General features: G+C 42.1%; 1 protein-coding gene and 1 pseudogene across 2 annotated transcripts; one reads left to right on the forward strand and one right to left on the reverse strand.

The window, feature by feature from the left end:
- Window positions 1-814: 814 nt before the first annotated feature.
- Window positions 815-9,881, forward strand: LOC118569021 (zinc finger protein 627-like). 2 transcript variants are annotated; one of them, XM_036166658.1, is made up of 5 exons: window positions 815-948; window positions 3,644-4,008; window positions 6,936-7,062; window positions 7,233-7,293; window positions 7,816-9,881. In XM_036166658.1, the coding sequence occupies exons 2-5, from the start codon at window positions 3,970-3,972 to the stop codon at window positions 9,182-9,184; spliced, it is 1,596 nt and encodes a 531-aa protein (XP_036022551.1). In that variant the 5' UTR covers window positions 815-948; window positions 3,644-3,969; the 3' UTR covers window positions 9,185-9,881. The 2 variants fall into 2 exon arrangements, with proteins under 2 accessions (XP_036022551.1, XP_036022552.1); XM_036166659.1 differs by lacking the exon at window positions 815-948 and adding an exon at window positions 1,207-1,458.
- Window positions 9,882-22,070: 12,189 nt separating this feature from the next.
- On the reverse strand, window positions 22,071-23,513 carry LOC118597791 (annotated as a pseudogene).
- Window positions 23,514-23,783: the final 270 nt, after the last annotated feature.

Below are 23,783 nucleotides of genomic sequence, written 5' to 3' on the forward strand. Positions count from 1 at the left end.
TCAGTTTGTGTTTGTTATGAGAAGTTCTTCTCTTTTATTCATGAGGTATTGGCGGAATTCCTGGTCCTTTGCTTCCACCCCCTGGTGTTGGGATTGCAGGAAAAGCAACATTACATTGGGCTTGGAATTTTTTTTTTTCTGGTTAAAAAGAAAATGTGCAACTTGTTAAACCTTTGGGGTGCCTTATTGAAATTCCTGATTCCTGGAGGACATCAATTCATGTTCCAGTTTGACAGGGGGAGGTAGCTGTGAGGCAAAGGGATCGCTGCCTTGGGCATTGTTCACACAAACAAGCCTATGTCCAAGAGTAAGAACGGTAAGTATCTACTGAGTGCTAGAAGACAGCACTGACAGTTCTGGGAAGCTAAAGCAAGTTCTGCTTGAACACAAATCTCTCTGGAGCAGATTTACATGACCCTGGGCGTAAGCGCGGGCTAAGAAATGCTTGTGTGGTCCACGTCTTTTAATTTCAGCTCTCCCACTTAAGAGAGCTGATCCTGTCATTCAGGTCTCATCAGCCAATCAGGCCCTGGGGCAGGCCATTCATTCACAAAGGAAGCTGCTCCTGTCATTCAGTCCCTCGTAGGGTAGTGCTAGCCAATGGACCTCTGGGCCTGGCTTCTCACGCAGGAGCGCCTAAAGGAACTGCTTCGTCATGCAGGCCATGCGAGCCAGTTAGGGCAATGGAGGCGGATCATCCATGCAGTAGCAACTAGGGAACTCTTGTCAATCAGACTTGTGGTGCAGCTCTAGCCAATCAGGGCTTCGGAGTAGGATGTCCAATCAAGAGCACCAGCAGAAGGCGGGAGGTGGGTTCTTTCCCTCCGCCATGCTGTGGGTTCTGCTCTGTATCTTAAGCAGCCATCGCGTGGTCCCGTGTGCTGCGTTGTGAGCGCCACTGTGGGGAGCTGTGAGGGCAGCACGGACGAGCTCGGCAGCCGCGCCATGGTGAGCGCGGGGCCGCTGTCCCCAGACGGGGCGGGGCGTCCGGCTGAGCCGCGGGAGCCGGTGTGCTGGGTCCTCCCCGGGGCTGGGGGAGGGGTGGGACCGGCTGGTGGACCCGGTACCCTATGAAGTTCATGTAGCAACCTTAGCCCCATCCCCGGCCAGGCCCTGTCTCGGAGGACTCCGGCCACTTCCGCCTTTCCGGCCATGTCTGCTCAGAGCGCGGGGAGCGGAAGGTCCCGCCCTTGGTGGGGTAGCTTCCGGTTTGGTGACGTCACCGACCGGTGCTGGCGCCCTGTTTGTGCTTTTGGTGTCGCACTTAAGGCCGTGTTCTCTGCACTGTGGTCTAGACGTTCTTGACTTGGTTTTTCACATTTAGGTCTAGGATCAACTCTGAGTTAATTTTGTGAAATTTTCTGAGTCCTTGACCAAAAAGTATATTTTTAGTATGGTGTCCCAGAAACAGTTCTAGAAAAGACTGCTCAGTGGATTTCCTATGCTACTTTACCAAAGGTCAGTTTGTCTTCTTAATTTTTAGTTTGTTTGTGGATCTGTTTATTCTTCCTAAATAGTGCGTTGTCTTGTGTATTTGATTGGAAATGTTAAGTGTATGCTGAGGGATCGTCAGTATTGTGCTGTTATGGTTCTTTATTTTTCTAAAAATATTTGTATATCTTTAGTAATTTCTGTTACTGTTAAGGAATTTTTAACATTTTGGGGGGAATTATGTTAAATCTGATATTGAAACTGACATTTTAGGATCTCGTGTCATGTGTTGCCAGAAACTAGACAAATACATTTGTATCTTTCCACAATGTCAGGATTTACACAATAGAAATGTAAAAGGTGTCATGCTTCCAATTGTAATCAGTTTTGTTTTGTTTTTTTGCAAATTTGTAATTACTAACATTAACTTACTATATCACACATCACACAGTAAGTATATATGTATATGCACATATGCTGTTTACATAATGCATGTCAGTTAAAGAGGCTGCAGCAGAGTTCAAAGGCTCTTAGACCATTGTCTGAGAGAAATGCAGGTTGTGTTTCAGTTGAGATAAACTAGAATCCAGGACCAGTGAGCCACAGGGAGGGAACTTTGAGTGAAGCCTGGGGAAGAGTCAGGTTTGAAAGTGTAGCTATAATGTTCCAGCTGTGAGATGAAAGGTGGACTGAGATCTGAGATGAGGTCCTGGTTCCAGTGGACAGATGGACAATCAAGAAGAGTCCCTGCCTTGGCTCACATATCATATGATAGGTTGGTTTTAGGCTAGGTGTCCATCACTTCCTGAGGCCAGGCAAGGGAGTTGCATCCTCATCTACAACATTTTAAATAAGTGTGTGTGTGTGTGTGTGTGTGTGTATGTATTTATCAGCTCACCCTGATAAATTTGTAAGTGCTCTTTTTCTACTCCCAGGAACAAGCTGTTTCCTAGTCTTTGCTGCATGGGTAATCGTTTTGAACATTATGAAGAGTGAATACAGGTGGAAGATAATGTCATACAATGCTGAGGCTTCCTGGCCTCTGTGATAGTGACTTTTGTTTTTGTTTTTCTGTCATTAGAAATGTTTGGGGTTTTGTAGTTGGAAGTTTTCCTGTACCCCACCTGGTCCGAAGCTGCTCAGACCCAAATAAACACACAGAGGTTTCTATTAATTACAAACTATATGGTCATTAGCTCAGGCTTATTACTGACTAGCTCTTACACTTAAATTAACCCATAATTCTTATCTGTTTAGCCATATGACTTGGTATCTTTTTTCAGTTCTGCCTTCACATCTTGCTTCCTCTGTGTCTGGCTGGCGACTCTTGACTCAGCTTTCCTCTTCCCAGAATTCCTTTAGTCTGCTCGCCCTGCCTATACTTCCTGCCTGGCTACTGGCCAACCCGCGTTTTATTAAACCAGTGTACAGAAGCATTATCCCACAGCAGTTCTTGTCTAAAGGCTTTTCTTTTATCTACCCTTTTCTTAGTTTACACATGATGTAGAATTGGTATTTATACATCCAGTTCTTTACTGCAGTCAGAGGAAGATGATGGTCTTTTTTATATTATCATAAAACTTAGTAGTCCTTTAGTAGTTCCTCAGGTTTTTGTGGATTTTCTTTCTTTCTTTTTATTGTTTTTTTAAAAGGCTTATTTATTTATTATGTATACAATGTTCTGCAAGCATGTATGCTTACAGGCTAGAAGAGGGCACCAGATCTCATTACAGATGGTTGTGAGTCACCATGTGGTTGCTGGGAATTGAACTCAGGACCTCTGGAAGAGCAACCTGTGCTCTTAACCTCTGGGCCATCTCTCCAGCCTTTTTGTGAATTTTCTCTATGGAAATTTTTTTTTTTTTTTTTTTAGCTCAATGTCTCCACATTTATTTCCATGTCTCTACTCAGTTATTGATATTTTCATATGTCTTTTTGGGATTTAACTTGTTGATTTGTTACATTACATTGATTTCAGTTTTTCTTTTCTAGTTGTGGGGATTGAATCAAGGCTTGAAAATGTGGACAATAGAAAGATAAAGATAGAGTATAGTCACTGGGCTTCAGAGAGGCTCTTTGAAAGGTGCCTGATAATACAATAAAGTATTCTGGGAAAAGCTTAGAACAATAAAAACAGAGCTAACAGCTTCAAAAACCTTAGATTGGAAACTTTTACCATATGTAATCAACTAAGAGGCCTGTCTCTGTGCAGGTCTGCCAGGGGATTTCAGGAAGGATTAACTGAGGTGAGAAGGCCCTTTGAGTGTGACCTCAGTAGAGAGAAGTCCAAAGAAGAAACAGTGTTACTTTCCTGCCTGCCTTCACTTCTTGCTGGTGAGTGCATCTGTCCATTGCTGCTGCTGCTACTGCTGCTGCTGCTGTTACACCACCACCACCATCCTTCACTGACATTGGAACCCAGCTTCTTGGGCCTTCCAGTGTGGACTGAAGAGCAGAAGCCATTCAGGTGTGCTCTGGGCCTTTGGCACCTGACTGAAGTTCCCGAGGCTTCCAGCCTGTAGACGGATCCTCTTTATCATGGAGACAGCCATTGTTGGACTATCCAGGCCAGATCAGGTAATCCAATCTAATATATATCTATTGTGGTATCTATTAATTTCTAGCTGCTAGAGAATCTAGATTTATTCAATGGCCACCTATGTTCACCTCTTTTTCTTAGGAGTTCCTGAATTTTTTTTTTTTAAAGTATACCACTTTTTTTTTTTTTTTTAAAGATTTATTTATTGTGTGTATACAGTGTTCTGTCTGCATGTACACCTGCAGGCCAGAAGAGGGCACCAGATCTCATTACAGATGGTTGTGAGCCACCATGTGGTTGTTGGGAATTGAACTCAGGACCTCTGGAAAACAGTCAGTGTTCTTAACCCCTGAGCCATCTCTCCAGTCCCTGAAATATTTTTAAATTGCCATTTTCTGTTTTATAGTATGCACATGTAAGCCATGTAAGAAAGGTATTTTTCCCATTTTCTTTACCAATTGAAGGCCTAAAATAATAACTGGAACAGCATGCTTCGCACTAACAAGTAATGGTGTCAGAATTTGGGGGGTGTTACTACAGTTGCCAGATGTTACCAGGAAAATTGGTTTTTTATCTTGGGGTCGTTAATTCCTACTGGGCAAGAATAAGACCACTATCACAATTTTTTGAGCCAAATTTGAAGTAAGCTTTATTAACTACTGGCCAGGATGATGGACACTGGCCAAGTCCAGGCCCAGGATTCCCAGAGAATGGTGCTGAACTATATTAGACAGGAGTTTATAAAGGCAAAACCACAAGGTTACATACTTCCTGCTTTTGTCCAATTGGGGGAAAACATACATTCTGACATGCTTCCTGCCTACATCCCTCTTTCCTGTGTGATCAAGCACATCCTATGAGGTTGGGGGCAACCAATTTTATTTCTAGAAGTAAAAACACATGGCTTGTTACCTTATATGAACAACAGCCCCCAGCATTCCAGGAAGTTATCTGTCTTTGTACAAGTGGTGCTTACAGGTTAGAGGCATTTTTTTGTTTTAGAGATCTTCACCCCCGTCCTCTCAGACGGTTTCTCTGTCTAGCCCTGGCTGTCCTAGAACTCATTCTGTAGACCAGGCTGGCCTCGAACTCACAGAGATCTGCCTGTCTGTGTCTCCCACCACTGGGCATTATTTTATAGCTCTTTTAAGCATAGCAATTTAAACTTAAAACATAACTTTAGTCCTCACAGGGTTTTTAGTTATATTAATAGAAGAATGTAAGAATGGTCCCAAAGGAAAGCTTGAAGAAATTTTTATTAAGAGTTTGAAGGAAAAACCCCAAGGCAGGCAGGCTTAAATCTTGACATCTGCCAGGAGAAGGGTGATGATGAGGAAGAGAAAAATCCATGCCGTATGAGTTAAGCCTGCACAGATGTTACCCACATGGCAGGGAGGGGGCCCTCAGAGAACAATGTAAACAACAAGCAGAAAAAGCATTCTTTTATGCTCTGGCCTGTATCTGAAAGGAAAGGAACAAAGAAAATAGTTTCATCTTGAGCATTCAGAAAGACAAACAGACCCAGAAGACCCTAATGCCAGCTGCTCTGTAGCATAGAGAAGCTTCTGTGAGGGAAATGAGCATTATCTCATTCACCTCCCATCCCTTTAGCTTAAAGCTAATCAGCCTTCCCTGGACTTGGTCCCTTGGTTATGTAATTGACCAGCTCAGATGCATTAACTTTTTTTTTTTTTTTTTTTTTTTTTTCATGAGACAGGGTTTCTCTCTGTAGCTGTTCTAGACTTGCTCTGGAGGACAGTTTGGCCTCAAACTCCAGAGATCCGCTTGCCTCTGTCTTGAGTGCTGGAATTAAAGGTGTGTGCCAACATTGCCTGGCTTTGTATCAACTCTTAAGGGCAGACAATGGCATTTCTCCACCAAGAGTTAGATTTCATTTGACTGAAAGGAACTAGCTTTTCCTTAATGGAGTTTCAGTGATGTTCCCTTTTGTGAAGAATCATTTAGGAATCAGAGAAGGATCAGAGCCTCTAAAAGTCCACTCAGAACCAAGGACAATTTCACTTTATGCTCAAGGACACAAATCAAGGCCCCTATCTCTAAACTTCCTGTACCATTTCTGTGTCTCCTGTTCCTCTCCTTCCTCTCACTGAAGAAGTAGCCCTAACTATCATTAAGGGATTTGGGACAACAGTTTATCTGGCCTCTTTGAAGTTGTCTAAAGTGAGGTCCAGTGTAGCAGTTGGTGGAGGGAACCTTGAATCTGTATTCAGCCAGGTCAGGTGTATGAGGGAAAGAATCCTTTGTTGGAACTTTGAAAAAGAAATGAAAGAGGAGTAAGACTGGGGTGGAGACGAGTCAAAGTGAACTTGGAATAGTTTGAGGAGAGGATCAAGTCCGCCCTGCCAGGAGCAGGCTTGATTTTTATACTGAAGCTTAATGCTGGAAGACCTAGGCAAAAAAAACCACAACCTGTCATCACACATCCCATATTCACTTTTGGGTTGCTGTATCTGATTAGATGTCTCTGAGCTTGAAAGTTATAAATAGGCTGTCAAAAGGAAAACAGGAGTGTTTAGAATTGCCATGTTTGTATATCATTTATGCTGAGTCATTTACCCTTAACATTTCATCTGCGCTCTCTTAGGCAGGATGTTGTTTCCTCAGACCAGAAGAGGTTAAACTCTGAGCATGAATTTCCAAGGACAGCCAGCCTCCTGATCCCTAATGTTAATGCTGTTGTATGTATCGGATGATAGGGCGTGCCTGGGACAAGAAGTGGAGATGGTTGGAGAAAGGGAATGGGCTGGGGAAGCAATGCCTCTCCTCGCAGGCACAGTAATGAGGAGAGTGATCTGTCTGCTGTCTCTGAACATCACTCAGTGGTTTTACTAGAACTCCTGTGTCATGGAGTGAGTGTGTGGGAACCACAGTTACGCCGTTGTACTGTCAGACATGGAGTGTCGTTCTCATACGCTCTTTTATATACAAATATGGAATGTCTTAGGATCTGGTGAGCTTTGAGGATCTGGCTGTGAACTTCACCCAGGAAGAGTGGGATTTGCTGGATCCTTCTCAGAAGATTCTGTATGGAGATGTGATGCTGGAAACCTGCAGGAACTTCACTGCCATAGGTGAGGCTATCATCTTACCTTCACTCTGTAAATTAGAGAGCAGGTGTTTCTGGTTATTGATGGTCACAGTGATTTGCATGTGGAAAGGGAAGAATGTGGTGAAGAAATTAGGTGTAGTTGTATTTGTACATTGTGATAATTTTTCACATATTTCTGTGACTTTGTTTCAGGATATGAATGGGAAGATCATACAATTGAAGACCATCATGAAGAGCCTGAAATAAATTTAAGGTAATTTGCATGCACAAGTGAAGCAAATGTCCCTCAAAAATTTTAATTTTTATGGTGCCATGAAAATTTAAGAACAAACTAACAAAACAAATAAGCCCAACTTTAAGCTTATTCATCAGTAGAAAACTTTTACCTCAAATGTATACCCTCATGTGAGTTTCAGATTTTGTATAGTCTTTTGGAACCAATTCTGGGACCCTGCATTAATGAATGCTACAATTTCATCATAGGCCTATGGGAACCGTATTGTAGAATCATCAGTTCATTTCTTTTTAGTTCTTTCATATGAAAGCACACACATTTTGCTTGTTTGGGTAGCAAGCTATCCAAGAAAGTTGGTCTAATAGGCAAACAGTAGTAAAACAACTGTCACTAATGGGCTTGCCATTTCTCACAGTAGTTATATTTACAGTACTCTGATACTGAAGAAGGTGGTCAGGGTGGAGCAACCTTATCCGTATACCAATCTCAGTATGAGCAACAATGTGTGGAGAAATTTCACGTGTCTTTCATTTTTAATAGGCACATCATATCTCACTCTGAATATACACAGTATGAACCTGAGGACTGTGAACAGAAGCTACAGGACTCTAATTTTCTTACAAGGATTGAAGGATGCACGGAAACTCAGACTTCAAGTGGACCTTCTGTGTGTGAGGTATGTTTAAAGACCTTTGGACTGTATCACCTGACTTACAATGGACATCACAACTATGACTACAAGGAAATTGGAGGAAGCCATACAGATGAAAATGATTATGATAATCAGTGCGATAAAACTTCCAGTTCCCTTCAAAAACAAGAAAAAAATCATACTGGAAAAAAACTCTATGTGTGTCAAGAGTGTGGTAAAGCCTTTAGGTATCCCAGTGCCCTCCAGTTACATGAAAGAATTCATACTGGAGAAAAACCCTATGAGTGTAAAGACTGTGGGAAAGCCTTTAGAGGTCTTAGTGCCCTTCATTTGCATGAAAGGATTCATACTGGAGAAAAACCCTATGAGTGTAAACAGTGTGGCAGAGCCTTCACGTATCTCAGTGCCCTTCAGTTACATGAAAGAATTCATACTGAGGAAAGACCCTGTGAGTGTAAACAATGTGGGAAAACCTTTAGATATAGCAGGGCCCTCAAATTACATGAAAGAATTCATACTGGAGAAAAGCCCTATGAATGTAAGCAGTGTGGGAAATTCTTTAGAAGTCACAGGACCCTTAAGTTACATAAAAGAATTCATACTGGAGAAAAACCCTATGAGTGTAAAGAATGTGGGAAAGCCTTTAGATGGCTTACTTCTCTGAAGTTACATGAAAAAATTCATACAGGAGAAAAACCCTATGAATGCCAGGAGTGTGGTAAAGCCTTCCGGTGTCAGGCTTCCTATCATAGACATAAAATAACTCATGGTGGAGAAACACTGTATGAGTGTAAAGAGTGTGGTAAGTCCTTCATTTATCCCTCTTTACTTCAAGTGCATGAAAGAACTCACACAGGTGAAAAGCCTTTTGAGTGTAAGCTGTGTGGGAAAGCCTTTAGATGTCAATCTTCGCTTCGATTGCATGAAAGAACGCACACCGGAGAAAAACCCTATGAATGTAAACACTGTGGCAAAGCCTTTTCAAGTTATAATTATCTTCGATTTCACGAAAGAAGCCATACTGGAGAGAAACCCTATGAATGTAAAGAATGTGGTAAAACTTTCACACATCGCTCTTACCTTCGATCACATGAAAGAAGACATACTGGAGAGAAACCGTATCAGTGTGTTCAGTGTGGCAGATCCTTCAGTCGGCATAGTTCCTTTAAAAGACATCAGTCCGTTCATGGAGTGGAAAATGCATATGGATGTCAACAATATCTACTTCCTTTATCCCCATTTCCTTCAAATGAATGAAAGAACAGATATTGGCAACAAACCCTTTGAATGTAAACCTTGTTGCAAAAATGTCCCCATCCACATAAAACACATGCGGGAACTCAAGACAGGGATGAGCCTTTTATATGTAAACTGTGTGGCATAGCTTTTCAGGGGTCAGGGTGTCCTTCAAGTCCATGAGGGAATTCATGCTGGGCAAAGTTTGTATTTGTTACCAATGTGGTAAGTGCCACTTGTCACACTTCCTTTCTGAGAAGTAAATTAATTCATACTGGGCAAATGCCCTGTGAGTGTACAGGATATGGTTAGTCTTTCATTTATCCCTATTTGCCTTAAAATCATGAACTCATAGTGGTGAGAAACCACAGGAATATAAACAATGTGGAAAAGACTTCAGGTGCCATAGTGAAATCTCATGATGGAGAGAAAATGGGAATTGAAGGTGTGTTGAAGCCTTTAGATATCATTGCTCCCTTAGGTCCCATGAGTGAACTCATATTGGAAATAGTTTTCCAAGTGAAAATAAAAGCTGTGAAGCCTTCAAGGTCACAGTTCTTTCAGAACCATAATGATGATGGGTGGTGGGCAGTTCTGTAAGCATAAGGAGTGTGGGAGCTTAATGGTTGCCAAGAGATGGATGTTTCCTTTACAGTGGCTGCCCATGACTTGCCTGGGTTCTTGTAAATACCCCCAATTAAACTCAGTGGTTCCTTGAGCCACACTTGGGTAGAAGAATCATTGTTTGTCCCTGTCTTCGGTGCCCTGTCTGAAGATCAGTAGACCTTCATGATGTCTTCAGACAAAAGTTCACACTATAGGGACTGGTGAAGTTGGGCTGTATTTGCATCAGTGTGAAACATGGAGAAAGAGGGAGACTGTCCTACGGTGCTGTGTGTCTGTGTTGGTTGGGATTGTGTTTGCTTTAGTTGTCAACTTGATACAATCTGGAACCACCTGGGAAAGGATCTCAATGCTAGGTTAGGTTAGCTTTTGGGCACAGCTCTGAGGAGTCCCTTCCTTGGATTAATTGAGGTAGGAAGACCCACCCTGAATCATGTCAGCACTACTTTATGGACTGAATCAAAAGGACAAGGAGCTGACCACAGGCATTCCTTGCTGGCTGCCTTGGGACTATGGATAAAATGTGTCGTGCTATGTCGACTCCTGCCACCATGTCTGGCCCACAGGATTGTAACCTGGAACTGTGAGCTGAAATAAACCCTTTCTCCCCTAAATTGCTTTTGTCAAGGTATTTTATCCCAGCCACAGGAATGAAGTTAAGACTTCCTGGACCTGCACACAGCAGGAACACTTGCTTTGTCTGATATGAGTGGAGACAGCACTGGAGGGGTGCCTTCTGAGGCTGCAGCATCCATGGTGGTAAGCCCAACGTGTCCTGTTCCAAAGTGCCATGAAACGGAATGCCTTCTTGATGCATTGCCAGCTTCACAACCCGTGCTGCAACATTGATGTAGTGCAGCACACCTCTGTGAAAGATGAGGTGAGCTGAAAAGGTTAGAGAATCTTACAGTCCCTGAAAGATTCATCCGTGGGACATACTGCCATCATATGCATGTTCCTTGTTGCAGGCAGTGGGACATGTAACAGGCTGAGGTGTCAGCCTTGCAGGAGCTTACCCACATGTGCAGCCATTACAAGGAGAGACATGCAGGTACTCTTCTGTGTTAGCCTCATTGGCAGGAAAAATGAGATGGAGGAGATGAGTGATGTCAGATTTAATCTGTACTTCCCAAAACAACCCAATTCTTCTGAGATCCCAAACCTGGAACCCATGGAAAGAATTAAATAGCGAGGAAGGAGAGTGAGGTCACAGAGAAATTACCCCTACGGTCTGAACTTACTATGAATCAAAGGATCACAATAGAGCATGGAGATGGAGGCATGGATAGTAGCCCTGTACAAGGAAACTGATAGTAGCAAATGCCCTGCCATCGAAGTCTTCAAGCTTGAGCAAAAAATTTTTTTAAACATTTATGCATTTATTTATTACGTATACAACGTATGACTGCAGGTCAGGAGAGGGCACCAGATGGTTGCGAACCACTGTGTGGTTGCTGGGAATTGAACTCAGGACCTCTGGAAGAGCAGTCAGTGCTTTTAACCTCTGAGCTATTTCTCCAGCTCTATGAACAAATGTTTAATAGGACAGTGTAGCTGAGAAAGTTCAAGTTTGTAAGAGGTGGCAGTTTAAGTCCTCATTAGGTATGTGTGGTTGTTTTTTTAATTTTATATTTTTTTCATTTTTCTTAAGAAATTTTCTACTTACTCTACATACCACCCACAGATCCCTCCTCCTCCCTCCTCCCACTCTCCAGCTCTCCCTCCCAAGTCACCCCACATCCCCACGTCCCCCAAATCAAGGTCTCCAATGGAGAGTCAGCAGAGCCCGGCACACTGAGCTGAGGCAGGTCAAAGCCCCTCCACACTGCACCAAGGCTGTACAAGGTGTCACACCACAGGCACTGGGCTCCCAAAAGCCTGCCCATGCACCAGGGATGGATCCCAATCCTCCTGCCTGGGTGCCCCCCAAACAGCTCAAGCCAAACAATTGTCTTCCATGTCTAGAGAGCCTAGTCTACTTTCATGGGGGCTCCACAGCCACTAGTCTAGAGTTCATGGGCTTCCACCAGTGTGACCTGTCATCTCTTCATGTCTTCCCATCATGATCTCGAAGTCCCCCATCTGCAGAATCCCTCCTCTCTCTCATTGATTGGATTCCTGGAGCTCAGCCTGGCACCTGGCCGTGGATCTCTGCATCTGCCTCCCTCAGTCACTGGACAAGGCTCTGTGATGACGGTATTTACTAGACGGGTCACCAGAGCAGACCAGTCCAGGCACCCTCTGGACCACTGCCAGCACTCCAAGGTGGGCTTATCCTTGTGGACTCCTATTCCCATGATGTCCTCATCTGTCATGGTGTCTTCCTCCCTGCCCTCCTGTCCCTGTTCCAGCTCGACACTCCCATGTCCCTGTGCTGTCATGCTCCACTCCTCACCCTGCAACCTCCTCCCCATTCCCAGTCTGCTTGTGTAGATCTCATCCACTTCTTCACAGGGTCATCCATGTGTCCCTCCTAGAGTCTTTCCCTGTTAGCTAGCCTCTCTGGAGCTGTGGGTTCCAGTCTGGCCATCCCTTCCCTCACATCTAGTATTCACTTATGAGTGAGACATACTATGTATGTCCTTCTGAGTCTGGGTTACCTCACTCAAGATGATATTTTCTGGTTCCATCCATTTGCCTGCGAATTTCATGATGTCATTGTTTTTTTACTGCTGTATATGTGCCACATTTTTTTTTTAACTGGTGTATATGTGCCACATTTTCTTTATCCATTCTTCATTTGAGGGGCATCTAGGTTGTTTCCAGGTTCTTGCTATTACAAATAATGCAGATATAAACATAGTTAAGCATGTGTCCTCATGGTAAGATTGAGCATTCCGTCTCTGCTCTGCTCCCTCCCCTCCCTACCACCTTTCTCTCTGCCTTCTGTACATGCTCTTTCCCAGGCCTCGTCTTTCCCCACCCCTCTTCCTCCTAATAAAGTTCTCTGTAACTAAAAAAAAAAAAGATTGATCATTCATTCCTGGGTATATGCCCAGGAGTGGTATAGCTGGGTCTTGAGGAAGACTTACTCTCAATTTTCTGAGAAACCACCATACTAGTTTTCAGAATGGCTGTACAAGTTTGCATTCCCACCAAACAGTAGAGGAGTGTTCCCCTTGCTCTGCATCCTCTCCAACATAAGCTGTCTTCAGTGTTTTTTATCTTAGCCATTCTGACAGGTGTAAGATAGTATCTCAGAGTCGTTTTGATTTGCATTTCCCTGATGACTAAGGAGGTTGAGCAATTCCTTAAATGTCTTTCAGCCCATTTGAGATTCTCCTGTTGAGAATTCTCTGTTAAACTCTGTAGCCTATTTTTTAATTGGATTGTTCAGTGTTTTGAAGTCTGGCTTTTTGAGTTCTTTATATATTTTGGAGATCAGCCCTTTGTCAGTTGTGTGGTTGGTGAAGATCTTTTCCCATTCTGTAGGCTGTCACTTTGTCTTATTGACCGTGTCCTTTGCTCTACAAAAGCTTCTCAGTTTCAGTAGGTCCCATTAATTGTGGCTCTCAGTGCCTGTGCTACTGTCCCTTATTTATCATTTATTTATTTGTTTGTTTATCTATCTATTTATTTATCTATCTATCTATTTATTTATTTATTTTTGAGCTGAGGATCGAACCCAGGGCCTTTACTTTCTATCAAGTTCAGTGTAACTGGATTTATGTTGAGGTCTTTGATCCACTTGGACTTGAGTTTTGTTCATGGTGACAGATTTGGATGTATTTGCAGTCTTGTGCATGTTGACATCCAGTTATGCCAGCACCATTTGTTGAAGATGTTTTCTTTTTTCCATGGTACTGTTTTGGCTTCTTTGTTGAATGTTCATAGGTATGTGGATTAATGTCAGGGTCTTCAATTCGATTCCATTGGTCCATGAATCACTTTTTATATCAGTAGCAAGCTGTTTTTTATTACTATAGCTCTATAGTAGAGCTTGAGGTCAGGGATCGTGATGCCTCCAGAGGTTGCTTTATTGTACAGGATTCTTTTAGCTATTCTAGGTTTTTTGTTTTTCCATATAAAGTTAAGTATTGTTCTTTCCAAGTCTGTGAAGAATTGTGTTGGGATTTTGATGGGAATTGCATTGAATCTGTAGATTGCTTTTGGTAAGATTGCCATTTTTTTTTTAAAAGATTTATTTATTTATTATGTATACAGCGTCCTGCCTGCACATATTTGTGCAGGCCAGAAAAGGGCACCAGACTTCATTACAGATGGTTGTGAGCCACCATGTGGTTGCTGGGAATTGAACTCAGGACCTCTGGAAGAACAGTCAGTGCTCTTAACTGCTGAGCCATCTCTCCAGCCCAAGATTGCCATTTTTACTTTGTTAATTCTATCTGTCCATGAGCATGGGAGATCTTTCAATTTTCTGATATCTTCTTTAATTTTTTTCTACAGAGACTTAAGTTCTTATTATACAGGGCTTTCACTTGCTTAGTTAGAGTTACCCCAAGGTATTTTATATTATTTGTGGCTATTGTAAAGGGTGATATTTCTCTGATTTCTTTCTCAGCCCATTTATCATTTGTATATAGGAAGGCTACTGATTTTTTTTTTTAGTTAATCTTGTATCCTGCCACTTTATTGAAGGAGTTTAGTAGAATTTTATAGTTTAGTAGAATTTCACCTATGTATATTATCATATTGTCTGCAAATAGTGACAGTTTGACTTCTTCCTTTTGATCTCCTTTTGTTTTATTGCTCTGGCTAGAACTTCAAGTACTATGTTGAATAAGTATGGGGAGAGTGGACAGCTTTGTCTTGTTCCTGATTTTAGTGGAATCACTTTGAGTTTCTATTTACTTTGATGTTGGCTGTGGACTTGCTATATATTGCCTTTATTATGTTTAGGTATGCTCCTTGTATTCCTGATCTCCCTAGAACCATTATCATGAAGGGGTATTGGATTTTCTCAAAGACTTTTTCAGCATCTAATGAGATGATTGTGTGGTTTTTTTCTTTCAGTTTGTTTATATAATGTATTACATTGACAGATTTTTATATGTTGAACCATCCTTACATCCCTGGGATGAAGCCTACTTGGTCATCGTGGATAATTTTTTTGATGTGTTCCTGGATTTAGTTAGCCAGTATTTTATTGAGTATTTTTGCATCGATGTTCATGAGGGAGATTGGTCTGTAATTCTCTGTCCTTGTCGCATCTTTGTGTGGTTTGGGTATTAGGGAACTGTAGCCTCATAAAAAGAGTGTGGTAGTGTTCCTTCTGTTTCTATTGTGTGGAACAATGAGGAATATTGGTATTAAACTCTTCTTTGAAAATCTGGTAGAATTCTGGGCTAAAACCATCTGGTCCTGAGCTTTTTTTTGGTTGTGAGACTTTCAATGACTGTTTCTATTTCCTTAGTGGTTATCGGTCTATTTAAATAGTTGATCAGGTCTTGATTTAACTTTGCTATGTGGTACCTATCCAGAAAATTGTCCATTTCTTTCAGATTATCCAATTTTGTGGAGTACAGGTTTTTGAAATATGACCTGATGATTCTCTGGATTTCCTCATTGTCTGGTGTTATGTCTCCCTTTTCACTTTTGATTTTGTTAATTTGGATGCTCTCTATCTCTGCTTTTTGGTTAATTTGGATAAGGGCTTGTCTATCTTGTTGATTTTTCTCAAAGAACCAACTCTTTGTTTCATTGATTCTTTGTATTGTTCTCTCTGTTTCTATTTTATTGATTTCAGCCCTCAATTTGATTATTTCTTGGTGTCTGTTTCTCTTGGGTGAGTTTGCTTCTTTGTGTTCTAGAGCTTTCAAGTGTGCTGTTAAGTCACTAGTGTGAGATTTCTCTAATTTCTTTATGTGGGCATATAATGCTATGAATTTTCTTGTTAGCCCTGCTTTCATAGTGTCCCATAAGTTTGGGTATGTTGTACATTCATTTTTATTGAATTCTAGGAAATCTTTAATTTTTTTCTTTATTTCCTCCTTGAACCATTGGTGATTCAATTGGGCATTATTCCGTTTTCATGAGATTATAGGCTTTCTGTAATTTTTTTTTTTTTTTTTTTTTTTTTTGAGTTGAGGATTGAACTCAATGCCTTGTGCTTGGTAGGCAAGCACTCTACCACTGAGCTAAATCACCTTTTATTCTGAGGTACTATCTGTCTTTGAATTTGAGGTGTGTTTCTTTAATCAGCAGAAGGATGGATTTTGTTTTCATGTCCATTCTGTTAGCTTGTGTCTTTTTATATCTGAATTGAGACCATTGATATTAAGGGATATTAATGACTAGTGATTGTTAATTCCTGTTATTTTTTGGTGGTAGTGTTGTATGTTTCCCTTCTTTGGTATTTGTTGGTGTGGAACTGTCTATTGCCTGTGTTTTCATGGGTGTATCTAACTTCCTTAGGTTGGATTTTTCCTTCTAGTGCTTTCTGTAGGGTTGGATTTGTGGAAAGATATTGTTTAAGTCTGATGTTATCATGGAATATTTTGTTTGTGTTGAGAGTTTTGCTGTATATAATAGTCTGGGTTGGTATCCATGGTCTCTTAGTGCCTGTATAACATCTGTCCAGGACCTTCTGGCTTTTAGAGTCTTCATTGAGAAGTCAGGTGTTATTCTTATAGGTCTGCCTTTATATGTTATTTGGTCTGTTTCCTTTGCAGCTCTTAATGATTTTTTTTTTGAGCTGAGGACCGAACTCAGGGCCTGTGCTTGCTAGGCAAGCGTTCTGCCACTGAGCTAAACCCCCAACCCAATAATATTTATTTAGTTATTTATTTTTTGGTTTTTCGAGACAGGGTTTCTCTGTAGCTTTGTGCCTTTCCTGGAACTCACTTGGTAGCCCAGGCTGGCCTTGAACTCACAAAGATCCGCCTGCCTCTGCCTCCCGAGTGCTGGGACTAAAGGTGTGTGCCACCACCGCCCGACAATTTTTTTTTATTATTCTGTATGTTTAGTGGTTTGATTATTAAGTTGTGAGGGGACTTTTTTTGGATCCAGTCTATTTGTGTCCTGTAACCTTCTTATATCTTTATAGGCATTTCCTTCTTTAGGTTGGGAAAGTTTTTTTCTATGAGTTACTGAATATATTCTCTGTGCCTTTGAGTTGGTATTCTTCTCTTCTATCCCTAGTATTCTTAGGTTTGGTCTTTTTATGGTGTTTTAAATTTCCTGGACATTTTGGGTCATGACTTTGTTGGCGTTAGTGTTTTCTTTGACTGATGAATCTATTTCTTCTACTGTATCTTCAATGCCAGGGATTCCCCTCTTCCATCTCTTGCATTCTGTTGATTATGTTTGCATCTGTAGTTCCTGTTCATTTATTCAGATTTTCCACTTCGAGCAGTCCCTCAATTTGTGTCTTCTTTATTGTCTTGATTTCAGTTTTCAAATGTTGAACTGTTTTCCTCACGTTTTTAATTGCTTTCTCTTGGCTTTCAAGGGATTTACTGATTTCTTCCCATTTTTTGTTTGATTTTTCTTTGAATCCAGAGATTCACCTGTCTGCCTCCCTAGTGCTGGGATTGAAGGTGTGTACCATCAGTACCAGGCTTTGGCTGGATGTCTTTTAAGTATAGGCTTAAAAGTGCTTCTCATTGTGCTAAAAACATCTCTATCCAGTCCATATATCCAGTCCTCTGGCAGGAGTGTTTGTTTTTAACCTAGATTTGTTTTTGGGTCCCAAAGCTTCTCCTATGATTCAAAGGCATGAGTCTCCTGTTTCTACAGTGTGTATTTTTCAGTGCAGATTATAAACAATGGTGATGTTAATATGTCCAAAACTTCTCTTTTTATAAGCTTAGGAAAAAAATGATGTAAGCTTCAGGGAGTTGTGACTTGGATCCAACTCTCACAGGTCAAACAGACTCCAAATAATTACTTCTGTCATTTAACAGCCACTTGTCTATTCCTGAGGGTGGATCTCTCTATCCTCCCTAGTCTGGGGGACTACCCATTAGTTATTATGCGGCACTGTTTACCATGCGAGAAAACTCATGAGGCACAGCAAAACCCACTACAAGAGTTCATTAGGAGAAGGGGGAAACAGAAGAGGTGTGCTTAGGCCTACTGAAAGACTTGTGTAGGAAGGTGGGGGTACGAAGAGTCTGCCTTTTATGGACTCCCCCACCCCTGCATGCGCATATGGGCTTATGTAGCCTCACCACACATATTCATAGATTATGTGATCACGCGCTTGCAAATTACATGACCATGCAGCACCCAGATTACGTAGGATGTAAGGTCCCCAGAATGACTTAAATGTCTCTACAGCACATTAGTGGTCATAGGAACATGGCTAGAAATCCTATCATTTCCCTCCCTCAACTAACAGTACCAAGGGCCTGGAAGTTTCAAATGTACTCTCAAAATTTTCCCTTACAGTCCTTAACTTTACCTTCTGTCCCAGGTCTCTATCTGTCCCAGAAGGTTTCTCATCAACTGTGGACTACAGACTGCTCCAAACACACCAGCCCTAGATGCTTCTGATCAAATCTCCTGTCAGGCAGAGCCTCTATCCCAGAAAGCTCCAAAGTGGATAGCTCCAGGTGGATAGCTGCATAACCTGGGTTGCAAGCAAACCAGATGTCCTCCAGCCTTCGTTCTTTTTCCCTTCCCAGGTTTGACCAATATCCCAGGAAATGTTTACAGAAGAGGCTCTGACATTCCTTATCATCAGCAAAAGGCTGGAATGTCAGATCTCAAAAGGGACAAATGGCTACCTGAGGTGCCTATTAACATATCAAAGTGGATGATGGCCTGCTCTCAGCAGCACTCAGTACTCATGGCTCCTCCATGCACTTCTTACTCTGCCCCTAAGCCTCTACCTCCCAGATGCTGACCTGCTTTCCTTACCCCAGCTACTCTCTCTATGGAACTCTACCATTTTGGCTGTGCTTCCTCTTGGTCCCTGGCTCTCCCCCTTCTCTCTCTTCCTTTCTCCACTCTCCTCTCATGGCTCCATTCAGTCCACTTGTCTGGTTCAGTCTGGGTCCTTCTAGAGAACTCTGAATGTTTTCTCCCTTATATCTAAAATAAAACCTCAACCATACCTAGGAGTAATCACGTTCTCATTTTTTTTTGTTTTTGGTTTGGTTTGGTTTGATTTGGTTTTTCGAGACAGGGTTTCTCTGTGTAGCTTTGCGCCTTTCCTGGAACTCAGGAAAGTAGCCCAGGCTGGCCTCGAACTCAGAGATCCGCCTGGCTCTGGGATTACAGGCGTGCACCACCACCACCGGCTGTGTTCTCATTTTTATTCAACCTTTTGTTTGCTTCCCATCTGTGCTGCTTGAGACTCAGTAGGATGATGTTTTGTGACCTAGTGACTCTATTCATGGCTTACTATGTATTTCACTTGTATTACCTTTCAAAGTTTTATCTGTATGTGTCAATGTGTGTGTGTGCATGGCTTGCTGTGGGAGTTGAGGTCAGAGAACAAGTCACAGGGGTCAGTTCTCTTCATTTTGTTCCTGGGGTTAAAATTTAGGCATCAGACTTGGCAGGCTCTCTGTGATCTCATCAGCTCTATTCTTTTACTAATGTTTGCTTTATATTTCATAAATACACTTTTTCAAAACTCAAAATTGTGGCTGTTGTCACTCATGCTTCAGACTGTACAGAACAACTGTGAAGGGATTGCACACTGGCTGGAGTTGGATGGAGGTGACTGCTCATTGAGCCCTTTGTTTATGCACATTTATCACATCTCTGAAAGTTTTCAGGTGTGAAGAGTCCTCCAAATAAAAGGTAGTGAAGCTGGCAGGACTCTTCTCTCCACAGGAAACCTGAACTGGAGGAGAAAAATCTTTGAATGTCTGGTGTACTGGCTGGTTTTGTGTGTCAATTTGACATAAGCTAGAGTCATCAGAGGAAGGAGCCACAGCTGAGGAAATGCCTCCATGAGATCCAGCTGTAAGGCATTTTCTCATTTAGTGATCAGTGGGGGAGGTGGTGCCATCCCTGTGCTGCCGGTCCTAGGTTCTATAAGAAGGTGGACTGAGTAAGCCATGGGAAGCAAGCAAGTAAGCGGCATCCTTCCATGGCCTCTGCATCAGCTCCTGCCTCAGGGATCCTGCCCTGTTCAAGTTCCTGTCTTAACTTCCTTTAGTAATAAACAGCAATGCTGACGTGTAAGCCAAATAAATCCTCTCCTCCCAAACTTGCTATTTTGACATGGTATTTTGTCACAAGAATAGAAACCCTAACTAAGATAGTCAGCCCTGGAAAATGTCAGAATTTCTAATTCCTTTTAAATATATGAAAGATTTCATGGTTGGGAACTTTGGTGAGTATAAAACATGATCAAGCTTAGTAGCTGGGCAGTTTTCTCTGTCCCACCTCGGTCCCGCAATCCTACAGCCATTTATAAAATAATCACTCAGAGGCTTAATATTAATTACAAACTGTTTTTGTTCTATGTCTCAGGCTTATTGCCAGCAAGCTTTGACATTTTTAACCCATTTCTATTAGTCTGTATTTTACCACGTGGCTGTGGCATTACTAGTCTGCTGGCATTTTGTTCCTTGGGCAGATGGATCATGTTTCCCCTGACTCCGTCTTTCCTCTCCATCTATCTCTTGGATTTCCTGTCTGCTCCATCCTGCTTTGCCATAGGCCAACACAGCTTTATTTATTAACCAATGGGAGCAACACATTTACAGCACACAGAAAGACCATCCCACAGTACTTCTTTTCTGTCTAATCAAAGAGGAAGGTTTTTGTTTTAACATAGTAAAATTACATATACTAAAACAGCTATTAAGTAAGAATTATAGTTGCATCTAGTATATTTGTATTCAGCAAAATTAGAATGTTTTATCATCTGTTTTGTATTTGTGAGTCTAAAGTTTCATATCTAACTTACCTTTTATCATAACCAAGGAAAATTATAATCAGTCTTCAACTCCAGCAAAGACCATAGAAGGATATTAGCTGAGTAAACAGGAAGTGCATTATAAGCAACTTCCTAAATTCTTGAAATGACAGAAACATCTGGCTGCCTGGACAGTCATCCAAAGTTCCTCTGTTGGGGCATCTATCTTCAGCCTATAGGCCTAGAGTCTCTAGCATATGTTTCAGTGAAGCAGGAAATTTGCAGGACTCTTCTACCTGTTGGCAAAGTTTATCAGTCACTTTTCTCTGTGTCCTGTAGAATGTCTGGCAGTTTTTTCTGTGACACAGGAACCTGTTTTGGCAAAGTTCAGTGGTCATTTTCCCATGGGAGAGCAATTTCTTGCCCAAATGGCTAGCCTTTTCCACATTGTAAGCAAACTCCATAATGAGTTTCTTTGATGTCCATCATCCTCTTTGAAGTAATTGGTGCCGCCAGGAGTGGACATGTCCCACTGTCCCAAAAAGTAGTAAGTTCTTAAAACATTTTAAATGCCATATTCTGTAGATCTTTGAAGTGTTTGAAGATTATCTAATTGAAATATATTTTTGTATACCTAAAAACATAACTAACATGATTATATGTTTATCATTGATGACTATTAATCTGTATTTTTTAATGCTATATTACAATTTAAATGAGTTGCATAGACATAATACCTTAAACAAGAATAGAAATATACAGTACAACAAGATTGACCTTAAATTTGTTAATAAACCAAAATCCATACCAATGTAAAGTATTTTGAGATTAACAGTTGCTTTTTGGATCAAAGTAGATTCAGTAGGATTATGGTCAAGTCCTGACTGGAGTATTCTGTGAGGCTGGATTATCTCAGCCAGCAGCCTTGAAGCTTTTCTGGATGTAGAACTCAGGAAACTGCAACAGAGGCACTCTGAAATGTTGGATCATCTTGGCCATCTGTTTTCAATGGAGATCTTTCAGGGGTCTTCTCTGATCAAACATATTAACCTGGAAGCAATCCATAGGTTCTCATCTTCTGTGGAAACAAAAGCAGAACCTCTTTTCCAAAGCGACGCATCCTTAGACACCAATTTTGAACTCAAGGTACCGTTAAAAAATATATATGTTGGTTTAGCTTAGCAGCCCCCATAATCAAATGTCTCTCTGCAGTTAAAAAAAAAAAAAAATCCCAAAGACAACACAATAATAGACAGTATCCAGACTCTCTGTGTGTTTTCCACTTTTACTTTTATTTTTTAACTCACTCACTCTTCCTTCCTTCCTTCCTTCCTTCCTTCCTTCCTTCCTTCCTTCCTACTTAAAAATGCTTTATTTTCACTTGGTCCCAAGACTTGGGAAGGGCTCCACAGTGGTTACAAAGCTGCCTATAGGTTCAGGTGAAGGTTCTGAGGCTGGCTGATGCAGAGCAGAGGAGGGGAGCCCCTTGGAAGGTGAGGCCTCCTAGTCATGCTTGAGAGTGAGCCTCTCGAAGAGGTACTTGCCCTGAGTAGTGAGGGTGCACCAGTCTGTGCTGGCTGAGGCCCAGCCACCCTGTGGAGGTTGGTCAGTTGGTTGCCCATCTTCTTGATGAGCTTCACCTCCTCATCCAGGAAGTGGTTTTCCAGGAATTCACAGAGGTGAGGATCTGTGTGAACAGAAGCCAGGGCATGAAGATCCAAGAGGGCCTGGTTCAGGCTCTTCTCCAGGGCCAAGGCAGCTTCCATGGCCTCCTGGGATTTACCCCACTTATCTTGAGATGGCTTCTGCACATTCTGGAATAGTGTGTGGCCTCAGTTCGTTCTGCATCTTGAGCAGCCGCTCCCTGCCCTTGAGCTTCTCCTTGGCCAGTTCACGGAAAAAGTGGCCTACACCCTCCAGAGCCATGTCATCCCAATCAAAATAGTAGCCCAAAGAGAGGTAGGTGTAGGAGGCCTGCAGGTTCAAGTTGACCATGTGGTTCACTGCAGCCTCCACTTTGGTAGAATAATTCTGACGAACATGGCTGATATGCAGTATGGAGCTCACCACGAAGAGACAGTGCTGGCTAGTCATAGGAGCCGAAGGCTGTGAGGAGATGGTCCCAGAGGCTGCCACTGGAGACACTGAGAGGCAGCTGGAAGCTAACAAAGGGAATCCATGGGACTGCTCCATCCAAACACTGTTGAAGCAAGACACAGACACAGGATCTCCAGGTGCTGCTCTATTTCTATTTCTTTTTCTTTTTCTTCTTCTTCTTTTTTTTTTTTTTTTTTTTTTTTCCAAGACAGGGTTTCTCTGTAGCTTTAGAGCCTTTCCTGGAACTCGCTTTGTAGACCAGGCTGGCCTCAAACTCACAGAGATCCACCTGCCTCTGCCTCCTGAGTTCTGAGATTACAGGTGTGCTCCACCACTGCCCGGCTCTTTCTTTTTTTAAGGACTTTCTCTACCCCTTTTCTCTCAAGCCTATGTATATTTTTAAACACGTAACCCATTTAGAGGTCTTTTTCCATCTGAGTCTATTGTTTATCTTTAATCCTTTTCTGACCAGGAGAGTTTTTAAATTAAGCTGTATTGCTAGTGTGAAAACATGGCTTTGGCTGCTGACTCTGACCTGCTCAACTTTTTAACATGGCATAGGAACCAATGAGTCATGCTTACCTCAGCAATTCTGGGAAGCAGTATTGAGTAGCATATAGCTGTGTTTTTACACCTATGGCTGTGATCCCAAGCTTGCAGGCAGTGGCTTGGAGAAACCTGTCTGTACCATGGCCTGTGGGAGAGGCTGTGGAAATCTGCCACGCTGCTTAGTTTATGGCGGCTGTTGGCCAGCTCTATCTCACCGGCAGCTGTCGGGGAATGTGTCTCTGTGCTGCTGGCATGAGACTGTGAGACTAGGATGCCCAGAATGACTCCCTTCCTGTGCATTCTTTATGCTTTCTCAGGTCTATGTATCTCAATGCCTGATGGTGGGTACCAAATGTAGCTGGACACTTTTCTCTGTCCTGGCCCATCCTGAAATCCCATAGCCACTTATAAAGTAATCACTCAGAGGCTTAATATTACAAACTGTTTGGTCTATGGCTCAGGCTTATTGCTAGCTAGCTCTGACATTTTTTTGGGGGGGGGTTTCGAGACAGAGTTTCTCTGTAGCTTTGGAGCCTGTCCTGGACTAGCTCTAGACCAGGCTGGCCTCGA

Source organism: Onychomys torridus, chromosome 17 (genome assembly GCF_903995425.1).
Source record: "Onychomys torridus chromosome 17, mOncTor1.1, whole genome shotgun sequence".
In the NCBI taxonomy this organism is placed as follows: Eukaryota; Metazoa; Chordata; class Mammalia; order Rodentia; family Cricetidae; genus Onychomys; species Onychomys torridus.

Coding starts and splice junctions, on each gene's coding strand:
- LOC118569021 (XM_036166658.1), top strand. CDS start 3,970: ATGGAGACAGCCATTGTTGGACTATCCAGGCCAGATCAG. Junction 4,009..6,935: donor GACTATCCAGGCCAGATCAG/GTAATCCAATCT, acceptor GGAATGTCTTAG/GATCTGGTGAGCTTTGAGGA. Junction 7,063..7,232: donor CAGGAACTTCACTGCCATAG/GTGAGGCTATCA, acceptor ACTTTGTTTCAG/GATATGAATGGGAAGATCAT.